We start from the raw sequence: 21,545 nt of genomic DNA on the forward strand, positions 1-21,545 counted from the left end.
AAAGTTAAAACGGAGCTTCAGAGTTTAAATCAACAAGAACGAACAAATTTGCTTTCTGCAAAGGCTCATGTCCTTTTCCTCCTCCTTTATGTCTTATGAGAGGGGCCAATCATCTCTAAGCCTTACTCTCAGGTTGCCCCTTTTGTCTTAACTGTTCTTGCCTTCTGGTACCTCTGTGCATGCGCGTACTGGAAACAGGCTCCCCCTGTTCCTCTGCCTCACTGATGTCAGACTCTGGAGGGTCCAGAGTCAGCATATAACTCCCAGATGGCCCTGGCCCCATCTCTGCCTCCCAATACAGAGCCCTCATCTGAGCCTTCCCTAGACTCCAGGTTTGGCTCATATTCCTTCCCAGCCTCCTCATTGTCCAACTCTGCTGCCAGCTCCACAGGCTGCCAGCGGACCACAATAGAACCTTAAATTTCCCACCGTAGTATCACATATTTGCGTATAGGCACAAATTTTCATATCTATCAAGCTTCTAACCTGAAGTGTTCTTCTGAAGTGTTAACAATCCTTCCCAGTTCTGCATCATATGCAAATTTGATCAGCACTCCTTTTATCTCCTCATCTACATCATTTATAGAAATGTTGAAAAGCAATGGACCAGGACAGAGAACTAAGGGGGCTCTGCATGCCTCCCTCTATCTAGACCAGGGGTGTCAAAGTCGCATCATCACGGTGGTGTCACATGACATATCATGATTTTTTCCCCCTTTGCTAAACCGGTCGTGGGTGTGGCCAATGTATGACACATTTGGCCCGCAGGCTGTGAGTTTGACAGCCCCAATCTAGACACAGATCTATTAAGATTGAAGTTGAACCAGAACCTGGTAAAGTTGCTCAACCAACTGAGAATCGGGACCAACCATCCCACATTATTCCATTATATCAATAAAGAGGCTATGATCAATAGAATACATCCATAGAAATTGAAATGCAGTATATTCACAAAATTCCCTTGGTCTATTAATGTATTCTCTTTTTTGAAAAATAAAAAAAAAGATGTAAGTTTGTCTGGCATGACTATTTTTAACAATCCCATGCTGGCTTTTCACTTCCTTTCTAAGTGGTTCACTGTTCCACTGTTCCACAAATCCACTGTTAAATTATTATCCTTTACAGGATTTTCCCAAGTGCTGATTTCAAGCTGGTTGATCTGCAGTTTCCTGGGTTCTCCCTCTACTCTGGTTTTTAACAAATGGAATAATGTTAACTGTTCTCCATTATTTTGATACGTCTCTTGCCCTTCAGAAGTTCTCAGATTGACTAAAAATTATATTTAGTCAATATTTATATTTAGATCATATCCACTTGTTCCTTTAGCACTTCGAGAGCCACATAATCAAAGCAGCTGGGTATTCGCTCACCATTTCCTTACCTATTTCAGCCTGCATTTCTCTTCAGCTCCCCATGGTGTGATTTCTGACAGGTTGGGCCATTTTTTTTCCTCATTTTGTAATCACCTTATCATTAGTGTGACAGCTAAGTGATTAAGATGTCATTCAATTTGTTCTGTGCTGTAGAGTTTTTCAAAAGTTCTTTGTTGCTAATTTTACACCCAGAAAAAAAAAGGACACACTTTTAAACATAAGCAATCAAATTAAAGATGCATTTTAGCTTTCCACTGCTTTACAAGATTAAATCAGGAAGTTAATAACGTGAATGGAATATTTAAAAAGAATGAGATAAGTAACAGGTGGGCATATATATCCAGCAACTTTCAAGAAAAATTATTTCGTGTGTTTTTCTCTTCTGACTTTATCCGAGCATATAATTTATCGGTATGAAACTGAGAAGGATAAACTTGCCCTCGTTTGACCACGATCACTGTCTTCTTTGAGAAAATTCTTTCAAATTAGATTTATCTTTGCACCGAGTTTATTCTGACTTTCAGAAAAGTGTGCTATTTTTCTTGTTCAAGAAACTCGTTCAAGTTCAAACAACCTGATAGAAGAAAATATCAGTAGTTCAGAGTTGAACTGCGGAATCCTTGATGTTCTCTGAGCTTGGAGTTTTCTTGCAGATGCTTTGTTATCCAATTACCCTGTTTTCCCCAAAATAAGACATCCCCTGATAATAAACCCAATCGGGCTTTTGAGCACATGGCAATAAGGCCAAGCGCTTATTTCAGGGTTTAAAAAAAAAATGTAAGACGGTCTTATTTTTGGGGAAACACAGTAGATAATATCATCAGCATTAGAAAGTAAGTGGGGTTTGCTCTCTGTTTACTTCTGAATGCCACTCATATAAAAACAGAGAATAAATCCCATTCCCTTCTAGCACAAATGAGCAACTACGTAAAGAAACATCTGAAAGAAAACAACCAATTCAGACTTCACAATGACAGCCCCCTCCTAATTTTGATCATCTGTGAGCATGGTAAAAATTACACTGCAAGCAGAAATGTTCTAAAGAAGATATGTCTCTAAACTGATAGCTTTTTTCAGCTCCCTCTTTTTTTATATATATATATGTGTGTGTGTGTGTGTGTGTGTGTGTGTGTGTAGGTCTTTGGTTATTCGGGTTTTCTCCCGCGTAAAATTGGAAGTGTCTTGGCGACGTTTCGACGAAGTCTCATTCGTCATCTTCAGGCTCTCAGAAGCACGAAGCTGAACGTCGCCAAGACACTTCCAATTTTATGCAGGAGAAAACCCGAATAACCAAAGACCTACATACAAACACCTGCGAAAACCTCAGAAAACAAATATATATATTTATATATATATATATATATTAAATATACATCCATATTGTGTGTGAACAGAGTTGATTCTGGGTATCATTCATATTAATCCAAATCACAAAAACAATATTAATAATCTCTATCACATTTATCAAATTTGAGTAATCATTATATTGTTTAAACAAACATGAAAAGAAATGCCTAAAACCTATAAAACCTATCTTTCTATCTATTATTTTTATTTTTTCTATTCATATTAATCCAAATTGCAGTAACAATATTGGTAATCTTTATCACATTTATGAAATTCAGGTAATCCTCATAATATTATTTAAACAACAACAAAAAAATGCCTAGCATCTATAAACCTTTAATCTTTCTATCTATTATTTTGTTTATTCAATAAAAAATGTACGTTCTAATATTTCCCCTAATTTTATTTTCAGCTCCGTCTTTATCACTGCTTAGTACCCATATTTCTGTACACCTAAATCATTTAAACTTCTGTTAAGTTATATTGTACTTTGCAAGGTTACTTTGTGTATTTATAAATACAGAATTACTATCTAGTTCACCTAAAGGAGACTTGATTCGTTCCATCATCTAGTCATAGAGTGACACCCTATACTTTCCCCGTCTTTTTTAGTGTGCACATAATATGTCTGAATTCTTCACCCTGAAAATGTAATGCATGAAATAGCCACAAATATATGCAATAGTGATTTTCCCAGGCAATTATTTCCATAATCAATTTGAACTGTCAATTCAGCCTCTCTCACTATCATGTTTAAAAATTTGAAAAGGTAAAATAGTCCAAGGACAGATCGTCATGCATGTTATATTGGGTTACTGTTGTTCTAAAATATTTCTTCTATTAAAATAGACAACCTTGTACCCTGTATCTTTCCAGCACTTTATGAAAATATGCAAGACAAATTTAATGTGAATTATTTAGTGCATGTACCAAGACCAGAGGTTTAGAACAAGGTAGACTTTGAATTGTTTCTTGAGATGCATTTTATTTAAGCCATTTTTAAGGGGTATAAAGAAATGACCAATATTAAATTATTCCAAAGCACATGCTGGTGAGCTTCCTGGGATAATTAATAATTAACCCAATATTTAAAAAGAGAATTCTCTGTCATGCTATCTGTCATACTACATACTACCTAAGAATTCTGAAAGTAGATATTCTTTTTCTTCTTGTGCCATATCTGTCATCGGACATTGGCGATCGTGTTAGCGATCCTGTTTTCATTAATAGCCGCACAAAAAAGTGCTGTTGAGTTTTGTCCAAACCAGTCAGTCCTTTAGATTTTGAAGCCATGATGTTCTTCTTCTGCCTGGACCTCGTTTGCCTTCAATCTTTCCCTGGTGGATTAAATGAAGTATGCCATATTTTTCCGGGTGTCGCATCACATCTCCAAAATATTCTAACTTTAACTTTTTAATGGTTTTTATTTCCCTTTGCTTTCCGAAGCGTCTTATCACCACTTCATTTCTGATTTTGTCAAACTGGCTTATTTGTAACAGCTGTCTGTAAGAGAGATGCAGGATGCCAACTCATAAGATCCTAATTCTATATAAGCCATTAAAAGAGGAGATCTTTGATTTAAAATTTATTCCAGCAAATATTTCTTTAACAAATCATTTATGGAAGCAAACTCAAATTCACCTTAGGTTACTTACTTTATTGTATTGGCAATATTTTTCTAGTGTTTCTAATCATTCATCCTAAAAATTATATTTGCTCTTCTACCAAAGAAACCTGCTGGGTTTGTAGATAAGGTCTTCTATTCTGTTGCTTTCTGAAAACATCTCTAATTCTCTGAAAATTTCTCTAAGCGTTTCTCTTCTCCCCTTCTCTCCCTCAGCCTTCCCCCCAGAAACGTTTCCTATTCTATCCCCTTCTCTCCCTCAGGCTTTCTAGCTTCTTCTCTCCATGAGTCTTGTCCCACAGAAGCCTGTCCTATGCTATCTCATTCTCTCCAGAGTTATTTTCAAGTTGGGAGGGGGAGTAGAACGTCTAACTAATTAGCATCAGAGCATGTTATAATAATATAGGAAATACTAACGCTCTGATGGTCATTTTGAAAAATCCTTTCTTAGTGAACACCTAAAAGCCAAGAGGAATATACATGGCAAATTTCAAGTTTGTAGGCTTTATGTTCTGGAGATTTCATGATTAATGCATGAGTGGTTTTCACTTTTATCTACAGGCGAAACTCAAAAAATTAGAATATCGTGCAAAAGTTCATTTATTTCAGTAATGCAAGTTAAAAGGTGAAACTAATATATGAGATAAACTCATTACATGCAAAGCGAGATAGTTCATGCCTTGATTTGTCATAATTTTGATGATTATGGCTGACAGCTCATGAAAACCCCAAATTCACAATCTCAGAAAATTAGAATATTGTGAAAAGGTTCAATATTCTAGTCTCAAAGTGTTCCACTCTAATCAGCTAATTAAGCCTTAACACCTGCAAAGGGTTCCTGAGCCTTTAAATGGTCTCCCAGTCTGGTTCAGTAGGAATCACAATCGTGGGAAAGACTGCTGACCTGACAGTTGTGCAGAAAACCATCATTGACACCCTCCATAAGGAGGGAAAGCCTCAAAAGGTAATTGCAAAAGAAGTTGGATGTTCCCAAAGTGCTGTATCAAAGCACATTAATAGAAAGTCATGTGGAAGGGAAAAGTGTGAAAGAAAAAGGTACACAAGCAGCAGGGATGACCACAGCCTGGAGAGGATTGTCAGGAAAAGGCCATTCAAAAGTACTGGGGACTTTTACAAGGAGTGGACTGAGGCTGGAGTCAGTGCTTCAAGAGCCACCACACACAGACGGATCCTGGACATGGGCTTCAAATGTCATATTCCTCTTGTCAAGCTGCTCCTGAACAACAAATGACGTCAGAAGCGTCTTACCTGGGCTAAAGAAAGAAAGAACTTGTCTGTTGCTCAGTGGTCCAAAGTCCTCTTTTCTGATGAGAGCAACTTTTGCATCTCATTTGGAAACCAAAGACCCAGAGTCTGGAGGAAGAATGGAGAGGCACACACTGCAAACTGCTTGAAGTCCAGTGTGAAGTTTCCACAGTCTGTGTTGATTTGGGGAGCCATGTCATCTGCTGGTGTTGGTCCACTGTGCTTCATTAAGTCCAGGGTCAATGCAGCCGTCTACCAGGAGATTTTGGAGCACTTCATGCTTCCTTCCGCAGACAAACTTTATGGAGACTTCATTTTCCAGCAGGACTTGGCACCTGCCCACACTGCCAAAAGTACCAAAATCTGGTTCAATGCCCATGGGATTACTGTGCTTGATTGGCCAGCAAACTGTCTGAACTGAACCCCATAGAGAATCTATGGGGCATTGCCAAGAGAAAGATGAGAGACATGAGACCGAACAATGCAGAAGAGCTGAAGGCCGCTATTGAAGCATCCTGGTCTTCCATAACACCTCAGCAGTGTCACAGGCTGATAGCATCCATGCCATGCCACATTGAGGCAGTAATTTATGCAAAAGGAGCCCAAACCAAGTATTGAGTACATATGCATGCTTACACTTTTCAAAGGTCCAATATTTTTCTATGTACAATCCTTATTTTATTGATTTTATGTAATAATCTAATTTTCTGAGATTGTGAATTTGGGGTTTTCATGAGCTGTCAGCCATAATCATCAAAATTATAACAAATCAAGGCATGAACTATCTCGCTTTGCATGTAATGAGTCTATCTCATATATTAGTTTCACCTTTTAAGTTGCATTACTGAAATAAATGAACTTTTGCACGATATTCTAATTTTTTGAGTTTCACCAGATAGCTCAAGGCAGTGACTAAACCTAATACTCCTTCCTCCTCTTATTTATCCCCCCACAAAAAAAAAAACCTGGGAAGTGGGTTGAGAGAGAAAGTGAATGGTCCAAAATCACTCAGCTGGCTTTCATGACTAAAGAAGAACTAGAACTCACAGTTTCTAATCTTATGCCTCATCCACTGATAAATCACAGACTAATAGAAATAATACGTCTCATCTTAAAGTCTTACAGAAAATCCTAATTTTAGTAAAAAGGTGACAATAGTAGCTATTACCCTAATTGAGAGAGTGAACAATTCCTGTCTATGAACTTGATTATGCACTTGCAATCTCAAACGGCTGTTGGAGGCTGACTTTCTCTTTTCCTTTTCCAGTTTATATAGAAATCTTGGAAAAATTATCAATGAATTGTAGACATGGTGTAATTAGTGAAGTTCTGAAGAGGAGTTTGTTATAGAGGGGGATAAAAAATAGCCTAGTTAAACAAAACTTAACGATTGGTGAACTTGGTGTTGCCTGTTTTTTTTCTCCAATTGCATGAGTGCCATCTGCTGGTTAGTGGAAGTATAGCCACACACGGTATGATGCTTCTTTTGTTTTTCCCTGCTTCTCTTTTACTCTGACAAATTTTTTATTTATTTATTTTTATTTATTTATTTTTGTCACAACACTATACACAAGCATCACACAAAATGATTATATAGTATATAAACATATATATGAGGAAATATAAGGAAGTATAAGCATATATATATATAAGAAGAAAAAAAACACAATAGGACAGGAACGGTAGGCACGTTTGTGCTCTTATGCACACCCCTTATAGTCCTCTTAGGAATGGGGTGAGGTCAACAGTGGATAGATTTTGGTTAAAGCTTTTGGGATTATGGGAAGAGACCACAGAGTCAGGTAGTGTGTTCCAAGTGTTAACAACTCTGTTACAAAAGTCATATTTTCTGCAATCAAGATTGAAGCGATTAACATTAAGTTTGAATCTATTGTTTGCTCTTGTATTATTGCGATTGAAGCTGAAGTAGACTTCAACAGGAAGGACATTGCAATAGATGATTCTGTGTGTAAAACTTAGGTCTTGTCGAAGGCGACGGAGTTCCAAGTTTTCTAAGCCTAGGATTTCAAGTGTGGTGGCATAAGGTATTTTGTTGTTTTCAGAGGAGTGGAGAACTCTTCTTGTAAAATATTTCTGGACACGTTCAATTGTATTGATGTCAGAAATGTGGTGAGGGTTCCAGACATGCGAGCTGTATTCAAGAATTGGCCTAGCAAATGTTTTATATGCTCTGGTTAGTTAGTTAGTTAATTCAGCTAAGCTGAGCATTTCTTCTGCAGTTTTTGAAATATTCTCATTCAGTTTGATAACATAATTCCTTTTTTAAAAAAAATCCCTAAAAATAACATTATCATAATAATACACTTTTTCATTTCCTTTGTTATATGAAGTGCAACCATTTTTTGTCATTCAATTCACCAGAGAGCTGCATGGAACCCTCCATGAAACTTTTTCTGATCAGTCCTCACAGAAAACCATGCCAGACAGGTTACAAAATGAGGAAATGAGCATGAAGTTGGGGAAATTGGAAGTTGGGGAAATTGGAAGATATAACATATCTTTCTTTTGGGGTGTGGGTGGGGTTGGCAAAACTATTAGGAAAGCAGGATAGATTTTAGTACAATGTTGCCAGAGTAGAGTAGAGTAGAGTAGAGTAGAGTAGAGTAGAGTAGAGTAGAGTAGAGTAGAGTAGATTAGATTAGATTAGATTAGATTAGATTAGATTAGATTAGATTAATTTTATTATGGTTTGGGAACTGCTATTCTTTCTTTCTTTCTTTCTTTCTTTCTTTCTTTCTTTCTTTCTTTCTTTCTTTCTTTCTTCTATTTATTCTTGCTTTAGCTCTTTCTCAGTTAAATATTTGCAGCCAAGATTTCTAGCTTTTTTCATATTATCTCATTTGTTTCAATTTAAGATATGCACAGAGCTCAGTTTCTGGTTTTAAAAAAATATATTTATGACTCTTTTTTCAAATTATGTTTTATTTGTTTTATCTAGTTATTAAACATAACATTTATCATTATACCTGTTACACATATAGAGATAATTTTTAAAAATACCATGAAACTGGACACATAAAAGCAAACCGTGTCAAGCAAATGCAATGTGAGACAGATTTTTTAAAATGAAAATGAAAAATTAAGTATACAACTTTCTATAAAACTTTCTTTGATGATATCAGAAATTCTTTACTACTTGCCTAAAGTAGAAAGAAACCAGCTCATTTCCCTTTAGAGTTCTTCAATAGCAATTTTGCTATAAAATATAGGAACAAATAATCTGGTTCCAAATTATCTAGAGCTTTATAGATCAAAATGAACATTTTGAACTATAGGCAAACAAACCCTGAAAGAAAGAAAAAAGTAAAATAATCTATAAAGTACAGTTGTGCAAAAGTCTAGCCCCTGCATTTTGCATTCTTTCTAGTTTCCAATAGTCTAATTTATAGTGTGTTACTAGAGATGATTAAAGCTTGATTCATATGGCTAGATTATCTTTCTTCAAGGAAAAGTGCAGTTAGCACGCCATATCAACATTGTTGCATCAGGGTGTGCAGGTATGTATTTATGTAGTTGTCCCAATAGTGACTAAAATGGCAATCACTTTTTCAACAGAGCCACCCACCTGGGTAAGCAAACCAAAAAGTGGAGTTTTCAATGTTGGTGGAAGTTTTGTACTGTTTTGTGAAGCTATTGGCTTTCCTGAGCCAACTATAAAATGGAAAAAGAACGGCATTCCTCTTGAAGGTAAGCATAGGATATAAACCTAATGTTCAATAATAGTAAACAGCTATATAAACTGGCCTTTTCCAATGTGATGCTTCCGAATGCATAAAATTTAAATTTCCATTATCCCTAGTTATTGGTCCTATGGATTGGATATGTTTCTTAAAATCCAACACCACCAAATTAAATAATGCTAGTATGAAAGAAACGCAACGAGGGTGCTTAAATTTAATCAGTTTTAGTTATGAACTTCCCAGTAATAGAGATATCGTGATTGATTTACTATTTGATAAAGTTGTCTGGATTCCTTTCATTCTTAGATAATAGATAATAATAATAATTAGCTAGATAATAAGCTATGTCACTTCAGCCACAATGCACATAATACCAACTGATCTGCAATTTAGAATCCAATTCCATCTAATCATTGACTACAGCTATGGATTCCCATAATTTTTGGCATGATGGGCTTGCTTAGATGAATGCTGTTGCATAATAGCCATCAAGGAGATGGCCATTCAAAAAATAGTTTGCACAACCATTTTGAAATATTTGTTCTTAAATAAGCATATCTCCCTAGAAAAAGAACAATAAGACAAAGGGTAACAATAAATGTCCTAGAGTGCTAGAAAGGATGTCAGGAAACAATTTCACCAGTCCTACAGTAGCCATTTTCTTAGAGTATCCATTGCATGTTCTCAAAATATCAGATGTATCTATTAACCCCTCCCCAAATTCATATCTTTGTACTCCCCTATAAACAAAACAAAGAACAATAATACAAAGAAAACACTACTAAAAAAGGCTACCATATAAACCGGTGAAGTCTCCTTCATCAGCGGTCTTCCAAAAGAGACTGAATGGTCCTTGTCAGAGATGCTCTACTACATACTGCCATAAGCAAGGGATGGAGTTGATAACCTCAAAGGTAACTTCCAGCTCTCTGGTTGCATAATTCTAAGAATCTTGATTAAGAGGATTATTGTATTTAGCATAGGAATTAATTGTTGCCCTATGGAAGATGTCTGACTACTCCAAGATTAAAAAGTGAAATACAGGTAGTCCACAATTTACAACCTCAATTGGGAACTTAATTACTGTTCTAAGCAAGAGGGTTGTTAAATGAGTTGGGCATCATTTTATAAACTTTTTATGCCTTGGCTATTAAGTGAATCACTATAATTATTACATGAATCATGCAGTTGTTAAGATCATTTGGCTTTCCTGAATTTTTTTTGTGGGAATATTTATACTTTCAAGTGGAGTTTATAATGCCTGTTACTCGTTGGAGGGCTTCTATTTTGGTATTAGTCAAGGCTGGTCATATTTAGCTTCCAAGTTCAGATAGGTTGAGCTAATTGAAATGTTGGACTAGAACGTCCAACGTCCCTTCCAGCTCTGTTATTCTATTCCATTCTAACTAGATTTGAAATTGAAAGTTAATACTGAATAACTTACCGCTAGAGCAAAAACAAAAGCAAGTTTAGACAGTTTGTCATTATGCTATATTACTAGGAAAATAGATACCTGCAGTTTGTTTTAATCTTTAAAGAGTAACCATGTGTCACCAGCATGGTATTTATAGGTACAGCTAACTTATAAACAAATCATGCATCCAGAAATGTTAAGCTTAAAGCAAAATAAGTCTTGTTCATGATGTCATTGTTTAACACTAGTTGTTATCTGCATAATTCAATTTGTTTTAATGCAGCACATAATAGAAAGATTAATGAATGTTTTCTACACATCCTCACCTTTTCTGTACGACTAATGTTTGCCAGAGGAAAAGATTAGTGCTAGGGAAGAATTGGAAGTCTCTTATTATAAGTAATAGGGACGCGATAGCCCAGAGGCTAAGATGCTTGTCAATCAAAAGGTTGGCTGTTCAGCGGTTCGAATCCCTAATGCTGCCGTGTAACGGGGTGAGCTCCTGTTACTTGTCCCAGCTTCTGCCAACCTAGCAGTTCGAAAGCACATAAAAAATGCAAGTAGAAAAAATAGGGACCATCTTTGGTGGGAAGGTAACAGTGTTCCGTGCACCTTTGGCATTGAGTCATGCCAACCACATGACCATGGAGATGTCTTCAGACAGCGCTGGCTCTTCGGCTTTGAAACGGAGATGAGCACTGCCCCCTAGAATCGGGAATGACTAGCACGTATGTGCGAGGGGAATCTTTACTTTTACCTATTATAAGTAACATTTTCTTATCTTATTGACAGATAATGAAATAAAATCCAGCAGAGCTGTTTTTTCAACAAGAGAGATCAGCATCACTGACTTGGAGCTGAGTGACACTGCAGTATACCAGTGTGAGGCTACCAACAAGCATGGCACTATCCTGGCCACAGCAAACATTGATGTTCTCAGTAAGTTAACGTATTTTTCAGAATATAAGATGCTCTGGAGTATAAGAAGCACCTACCTTTTTTGATGAGGAAAACAAGAAAAAGAAATCTGCCTCTGCCTCCCAGCAATTTTGTCTCATTGCAGCAAACAGCCTGCTTTACTTTTATTTTTGTTTTCAGCATAGTTTGATTAGCACAAGAAAAAAAAAATCTGCTCCCAGCAATTTACTTCCTTGCAGCAAGCAGCAGAGGCCTGTGCAAAACAGCTGAGAGCAAAACAGCTGAGAGTTGGGAGGCCGATCCAATCAACTTGTATTAATTAGACTGTGCCAAAGCTGAAATGGGCTGTTTCTTCTTGCTGCTTGCTGCAAGGAGGTAAATTGCTGCGAGGCAGAGGCCAAAGGGTAGGGGCCAGTGGGTGGCCAGGGCTACATTCAGTGTATAAAACGCACCTAAATTTTCACCTTTTTTAGGGGGGTGGAAAGGTGTGTCTTATATTCCCAAAAATACGGGTATTTTTACAGGGAATAATAGTGTAATGTATCTTTAAATGGTTTTGGCGGGAAACAAGCACGTTGCTGATTGGTTAAAGCCGCCGGTAGAACTGTATATAAGGAGAGGTTTTTCCCCAGCCTGGTTGCTGGGTTCACCATATATTAAAGAGCTGTTGTCACTACCCTGGTCTCCAGCCTCGTTACTTCCCGAACTTAACACTGGCGACGAAGGATGGGATTTCGGGGCTAAGAGCACCAGGAACGAGCTGAACGCACGGAAGAACCGAACCCAGCAAACTCAGGGCAGAAACGTGGAGATGTCCAGCTACACTCCGCCCGCACCGTTTGACCCAGCCAGAGAGAAATGGGGAACGTACATGACCCGTTTCGAAAGCTTCCTAGAAGCAAACGAACTGCAAGGAGTTCCAGACAACCGCAAAAGGGCATATTTCCTGAGCCACTGCGGTCCTGAGGTCATCGACATTGCGGAAGCCCTGGCAGAGCCAACACCGGTACAATCGGTACCGTGGCAAACTCTGCAAAATCTATTGAAGAACCATTTCGCGCCAACACCGTCCAAATACGTACGGCGTTTTGAATTTGGGGAGCGCAGACAGCAAGAGGGCGAATCCATCAGCGATTACATGGCCGCCCTGCGAAAAGCCTCCAAGGACTGTGGGTACCGAGACTTGGATGAGGAGCTGTTAGAGCAACTCATCCGTGGGGTCAGAGACATGCGTTTGCGGAGGCGGCTGCTATCAAAAAGCAATCTAACGCTGGCAAACGCTCTGGACGAAGCCAGAGCTCATGAGATGTCCACCCAAGCGGCGGAAACCCTGCAAAAGCCACTCTCGCCAACGGCGAGCACAAGCGCGAAATCAACCCCGGTCCATAGTGAAGAAATCCAGCCCGAGTCAGACGGCGAGGATGAGGAAGGAGTTTGCCTCACCGAGAGAAGGGGAAAAGAAGACCGGGATGAATGCGGAAGTTGCGGAGGGCAACACCAGCGTCAACGATGCAAGTTCAAGGACGCTACATGTCGGCGGTGCGAGAAGAAGGGGCACCTGGCTCAAGTCTGTCGAGCACCCCAACCTTCCCGCCGAAAATTCAAACCAACCAATCAGAGCGCGGGATCGGCAAGGCGACCCGCGATTGGTCAAAACAAAAAGGGCGCGAACTCAAATCGAACGACCGTGATCATAGGCCGTGCAGCAACCCGCGTCGAGAAGAAAATTTTCACTAAACCGAAAATCGAAGGAGTGCCGTGCCGACTAGAAGTGGACACCGGGTCAGCGATCACAATCATGTCCTGGGACACTTTTGCAAAAGCTTTGCCGAGAATCGCCAAACGCAAACTGCAAACACAACGGCTACGAGTGCACGACTACCAAGGGAATCGCATCCCTGTTCGAGGGACCACCTCCGTCCGCATCGAGTACGGACCACACAAGAAGACCCTGCCCATCACGATAGTCGAAGGGACACTGCCAAGTCTGTTGGGACTAGACTGGTTCCGTGCATTGGGCATGGGAGTGACTGGCATCTACAGAAGTGACTTTAACCTAAAAGACACACTCATGAACGAGTTCGAAGATGTCTTCAAGGACTGCCTGGCTGACTCAAACCCGGAGAACTCGCAGGACTTAGCTGAAATTCCGGAGGTCCAGCGACGCCCACAGGTTCCAGTAGAAAACAGCAGGGACGACTCTGCTAATAATCCAGGGCCGGATGGCCTAGAGAAAGAGCTGCGAGGAGCAAACAGCCCCTCCGGTCAGCTCGACCCACTCCCAGGGAATGTACTGCGCAGGTCCGAAAGAGTCAGGAGACGCCCAGTCTATTTGCGTGATTACGTTGAAAAATAATATGTAAATATAATGTAAATATGGGTAAAGTGTTTTCTGGGGGGGAAGGAGTGTAATGTATCTTTAAATGGTTTTGGCGGGAAACAAGCACGTTGCTGATTGGTTAAAGCCGCCGGTAGAACTGTATATAAGGAGAGGTTTTTCCCCAGCCTGGTTGCTGGGTTCACCATATATTAAAGAGCTGTTGTCACTACCCTGGTCTCCAGCCTCGTTACTTCCCGAACTTAACAAATAGGTTTAGGTTTTTGCCCATACCTGCCATACACAAGGATCAGAAAAGACTTTGGTTTGAAGAGAGCTACTGCCTCTCACAGGGGAAAACACTGAACTTCATGGATCTAATTACATCTGTCTTTGTATGCAAGTAATGATATTAATTATTATCAATTAACAAGGAGGCTAAAAGAAGGGTTTACAGGAACTGAGCATGGCTAGTCTACTGAAGAGAAGGACCGGGGAGACATGATAGCAATGTTCCAATATTTGAGGGGCTGCCACAGAGAGGAGGGGTTCAACCTGTTTTCCAAGGCACCCGAAGGCCAGACAAAAAATAATGGATGGAAACTGATCAAGGAGAGATTCAACCTAAAAATAAGGATAAATTTTCTGACAGTGCAAGCAATCAACCAGTGGAATAGCTTGCCTTCAAAAGTTGTGGGAGCTTCATCACTGGAACCTTTCAAGAAGAGACTGGACTGTCACCTGTCAGAAATGGTGTAGGGTCTCCTGCTTGGGTGGGGGTTGGACTAGATCAGGGATCAGCAACCTTAAGCACTCAAAGAACTGCAAAGGTCCTAACCGGAAGCCCCCTGTTCAGTTCTGGAGCCAATCGGAAGTCCAGTTCCCCACCGTAGAGTTTCCTCCTAGCGTGGCGTCCTTTTTCCTCTATCTGTCCTAACCAAAAGCCCTATCAACTGTGGAGCTGACCAGCAACAAGGAGCAGCAGCAGAGGGATGAAAGAGCTGTAGGTTGCTGACCCCTGGACTAGATGATCTACAAGGTCCCTTCCAACTCTGTTAATCTGTTAAGAACAAGGTAACTAAGGATCTGGGGGACAGTGTTAGGATACATTATATTTAGGATGGTAGTTAGAATCGATCCATTTTTTTAGATTAGAATGATCCATGTGTCATCATAGTGAGCCAACAAAACTTTTCAAAGTCATTTGTACAAATAATGCTAATCTAGTAGGAAAAGCACTATTCATACAGCTGAGAGAAATAAAGGGTAGATGGAAATAAAAGATATCCTTCAGTGTCAGGTTTTAAAAGCTAATTATTGCTGAACCAATTTTTCAACCAAAAAGTTTCCACAATTTTAAATCCTATCGATCCACTAAAAGACATTTTTCATTTTCTAGCATTTTACAATAAGAATCCTAGCTTCTAAGAATATCATTTTATGTGCTTAGGAAAAATGGAAAATAGAAAATCAAGCAAAGCAAAAACAAAAGCAACTTTTCCACCAAAGGTGACATATCGGTAAAGTTCCTTATAACACTGCCCAACAAAACCTGGAAGGGCTACAATTAATACAGTGTAATTTTGATGTAGCGTGAATCTATCTCTGAATTCATGGTTTGTTTGTTTGTATCCTAATCAATAGTATAAATCACAGTTAAATAGTGTTCCAAGATGCAACTTCTGTTTTGGGATCAGAACTTCCTCTTATGATTATGGCCCTGAAATTTGTTAACAAATTACTAAATATAGATGGAAATTGGGAAAGTCAAACAAGTGTATTAAATCTCAGAAAAGCTTTAGTATACCTTAAACTGCCAAAGTTCCTACAGCATCCAGACCTTTCAGTCTGAAAGATGAGGACTGTTCAGCTTCATCTCTTTTCTAATAAAATTCCATCTGTATTGTTTACGATTGTAAAAAAAGGAGATTTTTTTTAAAGAAATAAAATAAGTGTAGCTCAAAATCACAAAATTTGCACTAGGATTAAGGCTACTTCTTTTTTTAATCACTGTTGGTTGTCCTACCTGGATTCTTTCTTTGCTAATTTACATTTTCTTTTTCAGATATTCCCCCAGAAATATTAACTCCAGATGGTGAAGAATATGTGGCAGTGATGGGTTATTCAAGTCACTTGTTTTGTCAGTTTTTTGCAATACCCACACCAGATATTTCTTGGTAAGCTTTATTTTACTTCCTTGGTAAGCTCTTTTGTCATAAATTGTTGTTGATGTCTTATAATCCATTTATATTTGATTGCCAGGAGAAAAAATGCATTTTTGCACCACAAAAGTGCACTTTAGAAAAAGCTGTACAATAACAATTGCTGATTACAGAATACTCATAAGCTACCTTTGTTTTAAATATTCCAAGCGTTAACATGACAGTGTTAATGAAGCTGTGCATTGTTAGCCATGAAATGATAAGCTCTCAATTTGCTCAGAGGGTTTCCTTTGTCAGTATTAAATTAGATGAATTCCAATGTAATTTTGAAAAGATACCATAGTACTCCAATCCTCCTTAAAGTTTCCTACAAATTTCCTCAGTTGGCAAAGAAACTTGTCACAGACTTAACTTTATGTGTTTGACGATATATCTAATGTTAAACTAGTCTGTCCTCTGCATATTGTCTCACCATTCTTTATCCATTTCTGTGATCAAATAATTCTAAACACTCACATTCTGCATCTTTTTTTGCCTTATAACACTAGCCATCACTTTTGTGCATTACATAGAGAGAACATTCCAGAAACTGTAAGCAAACAATTGTCAGTTACCAAATCTCTACAATCTGCAAGCTATTTCCTTATTTTTCCCTTACACATACACACACACGCACACTGCAGAAGCAACTTTAAACAATCAAACCAATATTATCAATTGCAATTGATTTTATAGGAATTGTGGTTGCGCAGTGGTTAGAATGCAGTATTACAGGCTAACTCTGCCCACTGCCAGGAGTTTTATCCTGACCTGCTCAAGGTTGACTCAGCCTGACGAGATCAGGAAAATGAGGAGCCAGATTGTTGGGAGCAATATTCTGACTCTGTAAACCATTCAGAGAGTTCTGTAAAGTACTGTGCAGCAGGACCATGTTTCCCAAAAATAAGACCCTGTCTTATATTTTTTTGAACCCTGAAATAAGTGCTTGGCCTTATTCCCATGCACTCAAAAGCCTGGTTGAGCTTATTATCAGGGGATGTCTTATTTTGGGGGAAATGGTATATACCAGTCTATTGCTATTATCCATATTCCCTGAATTACAGATCAGAGAGTAATGTTGCTGTTGATTTCGTTGGATACAAATGAGAGAACCATCTACCAAACAGTTTCTTTAACAGTACAGAATAAAAGTGGAATCACCTGTTTCCTACTTTCCATCTGTATTTTTCCACCTTTATGTACATAACAGAGTTAAAGTTGTAATAATCAAAAGTCACTCTCTTTCATGCTGTCCATGCTAATTACCCTTAGTATTGTTTCTTCAGCTTTGGAAAGTTATGTACCTTTTGAAGGATGCATATAAAGATAGAGATAGCTGTATTTTATAGAGGAGTAAATGCCCCCTCCATGGCCTGTTTTCACTCCCAGGAGGCTTCAGGGAAGCTTCCTAGGCCCATTTTCGCTTCCTAGGAGGCTTCAGGGAGGCCTCTATGCCCAAAACGGGGCATTGGGGTATGCAGCCCATCCCCTGCAGCCCATTTTGGCTCCCATGGGGGTTCAGGAGGCCGAGTGCTGCCTGTGACACGCCCTGGCCATGGCCACCATAGCCATGCCCACCCAGCCAGTCATTAGAGCAAAGAACTGGTTGTTAAATTATTTGAATCCCACCACTGATTACCTCCTCTATTCAAGCTTGGTAAAAAAGTATCCCTAATTTTATTTCACTCTGAGAGCAAAGGAAAGATAACAATGAGATATATAAAGAAAAGCCTCATATCTTCTACCTGGGTTTCCCTCCATCCCTCTTTAGAATGGCACAAAATTTAGGTGTCTGAGAAGGAAAGTGTATTCTTAATTCTATGCAATATCCTTGTTTTGCTATTTTTTTCCCCTTCGGCTGTCAAATTAAAACTAGCTTGCCATTACTTCCCTCTAGCCAGTAACAACAGGATTGAAAATAACTTTTCTATAAAACAGTTTGAAAAAGATACCACAGAAAACTTTTGATCTTGGAAATCCGTCTTACTGCTTCTGGGTTAGTGCCGTTGAATTATTTCTCAATCCTATGCCTGTTTTTTTTTTTTTTTTTTAATAGGCTCTGTTTCCAACATGGCTTGTTCCAGGATTTTTTTTCTCTCTCTCTCAGATGATTTACTGTTAAAGGAAATTTTAAAAATTAGGTTTATTAATAAGTAATAAATGCATACATCTGATTGCAAATTCCTTGCTAGGACTAAAGATGACAGCATGCAGCTCCTTGAGGTGGATCAAAATGGAACTCTGGAGATTAGAGAAACACGGAAGGAAGATGCTGGATTTTATACCTGCCTGGTGAAAAATTCTGTTGGGAAGCGTGCCATCACTGCTACTCTCACTGTCAGAGGTGATATAAATGGGAACATAAACAATAGTTAAAGATTCAGTTAATTTTATTGCATGCCATAAAATGCTTACACTTGGCTTTAAGGGCAAGAATAAGAATTGCTTTTTCCCATTTACACATCTGATGAAACAGATTAACGGATTGACAGAGTTGGAAGGAACCTTGTAGGTCATCTAGTCCAACCCCCACCTAAGCAGGAGACTCTACACCATTTCTGACAGATGGCAGTTCAGTCTCTGCTTGAAAGCTTCCAGTGATGAAGCTCCCACAACTTTTGCAAGCAAGCTGTTTCATTGGTTGATTGTTCTCGCTGTCAGAAAATTTCTCCTTATTTCCAGGTTGAATCTCTCTGAGCTTGCTTGTTTTCTTGCAGACGTTTCATTACCCAAACTAGGTAACATCATCAGTACTAGTGCCACTGATGATGTTACCTAGTTTGGGTAATGAAACGTCTGCAAGGAAACAAGCAAGCTCAGAGAGCACCAAGGACTTCTCATTTCAGCCCTGAGCTACAAACATTCTTATTTATTGATTTACAAATCTGTCTCAAATGATCAAGATGGCCAGGAATCATAACTATAAGGAGCCCCTTGGGTACCCTTGTAAAAAGTAGAGGGGAGAAAGAGTTTTGCTGAAGTTGAATGGAGTTATAACTTGTTCTTTATTAACAACTCTTTATTATCATTATAATTTTTTAATCAACTGTGTCCTTTGTATATCAATGGTGATAACACCATATCAATGGTGTTGTACCTTGATGAACGTATCTTTTCTTTTATGTACACTGAGAGCATATGCACCAAGACAAATTCCTTGTGTGTCCAATCACACTTGGCCAATAAAATTCTATAAAAAAATTCTATTCTATTCTATAATGACGAAGATGATTAATTTGTGTGCATACCTTACCATGTGGAAGTGTCAATGTATAGTAAAAAACATTTTGAAGTGTGTGTACTGTTCTCCAATAATATTTTGTTAAAGGCAAAATTTTTATTTTGGTGAAGCAAAATACATAGAATAGAATAGAATAGAATAGAATAGAATAGAATAGAATAGAATAGAATAGAATAGAATAGAATAGAATAGAATAGAATAGAATTCTTTATTGGCAAAGTGTGATTGGACACACAAGGAATTTATCTTGGTGCATAAGCTCTCGGTGTACATAAAATAAAAGATACATTCGTCAAGAATCATAAGGTACAACACTTAATGGTAGTCATAGGGAACAAAGAAGTAATCAAATCATATTAGGAAGCAGTCAATATAAATCTTAAGGATACCAGCAACAAGATTACAGTCATACAGTCATAAGTGGGAGGAGATGAGTGATAGGATCAATGGGAAGATTAATAGTAATGCAGACTTAGTAAATAGTTTGACAGTGTTGAGGGAATTATTTGTTTAGCAGAATGATGGCATTCGTGGAAAAACTGTTCTTGTGTCTAGTTGTTCTGGTGTGCAGTGCTCTATAGAGGCATTTTGAGGCAGGAGTTGAACATTTAACAACATATATTTTAAAAATTTCTCTCACATGAAAAAACAGGATTAATAGTTCATTATAAATATAATATTTTATATTATATAAATTCCAATAAATATACCTTATTTATAGGAAAAAAATAAGACAAAACTTGTAAATCAATTTTCAAAAGAACCTGCTATATTTTGCCATTGAAATGTAATTTTACAACAAAATGATATATGGTCATGCTTTTTTCTCTCTCAATTCCTTAGATGCTACCAAAATTTCAATTATACCTAAGAATCCACAAGTTTTGAAATCACATTCAGTTTTACTAAAATGTCATTCTGAATGTGACCCACATTTGAAACACCAGTTTAAAATTTCTTGGAAAAAGGATGGAGAGGAACTGGAGATGAATGACACTGAGGATGGAAGGTAACAACGTAATGCTTTGTCTTTATTCTTTTCTTTTAATCAATTTTCATTTCACAGAAATAATATTGTATCTTATGGACAGTGCCTAACAGTGAGTCACTTTCATTTTAAGAAGGAAACATAATTAAAAGCAAATATGTTTATGTCTTATTTGCTGAGAGTATCGCTAATGGAAGGATGATGTTCACTTGGTTTCTTTAGAAAATATCAAATACATATTGAAGTTCATAGCTGTTGGTGCAAAAATAATATGAGAGGTATAACATTGTAAAGTATTATACAAACAATAAAATATGTATTTCAAAACCAAAAGAGCTTTAATTTATTTCAGGTCTAACAGAGAACTTAGTAAGAATAAGAAACACTCAATTTTTAATGAGAAAAAATAAAATATTTTTCCCTTCAGCATGATTAGAAATAGTGATAATAATGGAAGACCTTGAATACATCAGTAATTTATCCTACCCACCCACTTCTTAAACTTTTAGTTCTGGAATGGAATAGGAAGTTCCTTTGTGATCCTAGAAGGGCCTCTAGTGGTAAAATGTTAGAATTCATATATCAAAGTGGGAATTTGGGAAAAAATAAAAGTTTAAAAGTTACATGTCTTGATTATCAGGAAATTAAATTATATTATACCTTTTTTTAAGTATTAGGTTTTAAATAATTATTCAAATATTTTTTAAAATATGATTCTCAATTGGCAGCCATTCATGTTCCCTAAAATAAAAATAATTCTATGGAAGTTCTCCATCAAAACTGTTTAAAAAAGGAAATTCTAGTCCAATTTTATAACAGTTTTATGTAGTATATCATATATAAAGAATATAGTTCTGTGAAAATCATGTATGAGCTTACATGTCTGTATATGTGAAACAACCGGAGAATCATTCCAGTATTGACATGTATGACTGACATTTGACTTTTAAAATGCTGTTTTCAAGATCTTGGATCTGGTTGGTCTTTTTAAACCATGGTAATTATTTTCAGTTTCTATAAATGGAGTGTTGTTTATTTATTTTATCCTTTTAAAGCTTCCCATCTCTCCCATAGTGGGATTCTGGATGGGGTACAGATAAAATATTAAAACTTCAAAACAGTATATAAAATTTGAAACTTAAAAAGGCAACAATG

General features: G+C 37.7%; 1 protein-coding gene across 7 annotated transcripts in view; it reads left to right on the forward strand.

Moving 5' to 3' along the window:
* The window catches only part of CHL1 (cell adhesion molecule L1 like), a 244,699-nt gene that overhangs the window by 183,851 nt on the left and 39,303 nt on the right, over positions 1 to 21,545 (forward strand). For all 7 annotated transcript variants that reach the window (XM_058166233.1, XM_058166232.1, XM_058166235.1 and 4 more), the window contains 5 exons: positions 9,187 to 9,318; positions 11,518 to 11,664; positions 16,026 to 16,137; positions 18,354 to 18,505; positions 20,246 to 20,411. In XM_058166233.1, coding sequence (XP_058022216.1) covers positions 9,187 to 9,318; positions 11,518 to 11,664; positions 16,026 to 16,137; positions 18,354 to 18,505; positions 20,246 to 20,411 — 709 coding nt within the window. The remainder of the gene's footprint in view (positions 1 to 9,186; positions 9,319 to 11,517; positions 11,665 to 16,025; positions 16,138 to 18,353; positions 18,506 to 20,245; positions 20,412 to 21,545) is intronic.

This window comes from Ahaetulla prasina, chromosome 2 (genome assembly GCF_028640845.1).
Source record: "Ahaetulla prasina isolate Xishuangbanna chromosome 2, ASM2864084v1, whole genome shotgun sequence".
Taxonomy (NCBI): Eukaryota; Metazoa; Chordata; class Lepidosauria; order Squamata; family Colubridae; genus Ahaetulla; species Ahaetulla prasina.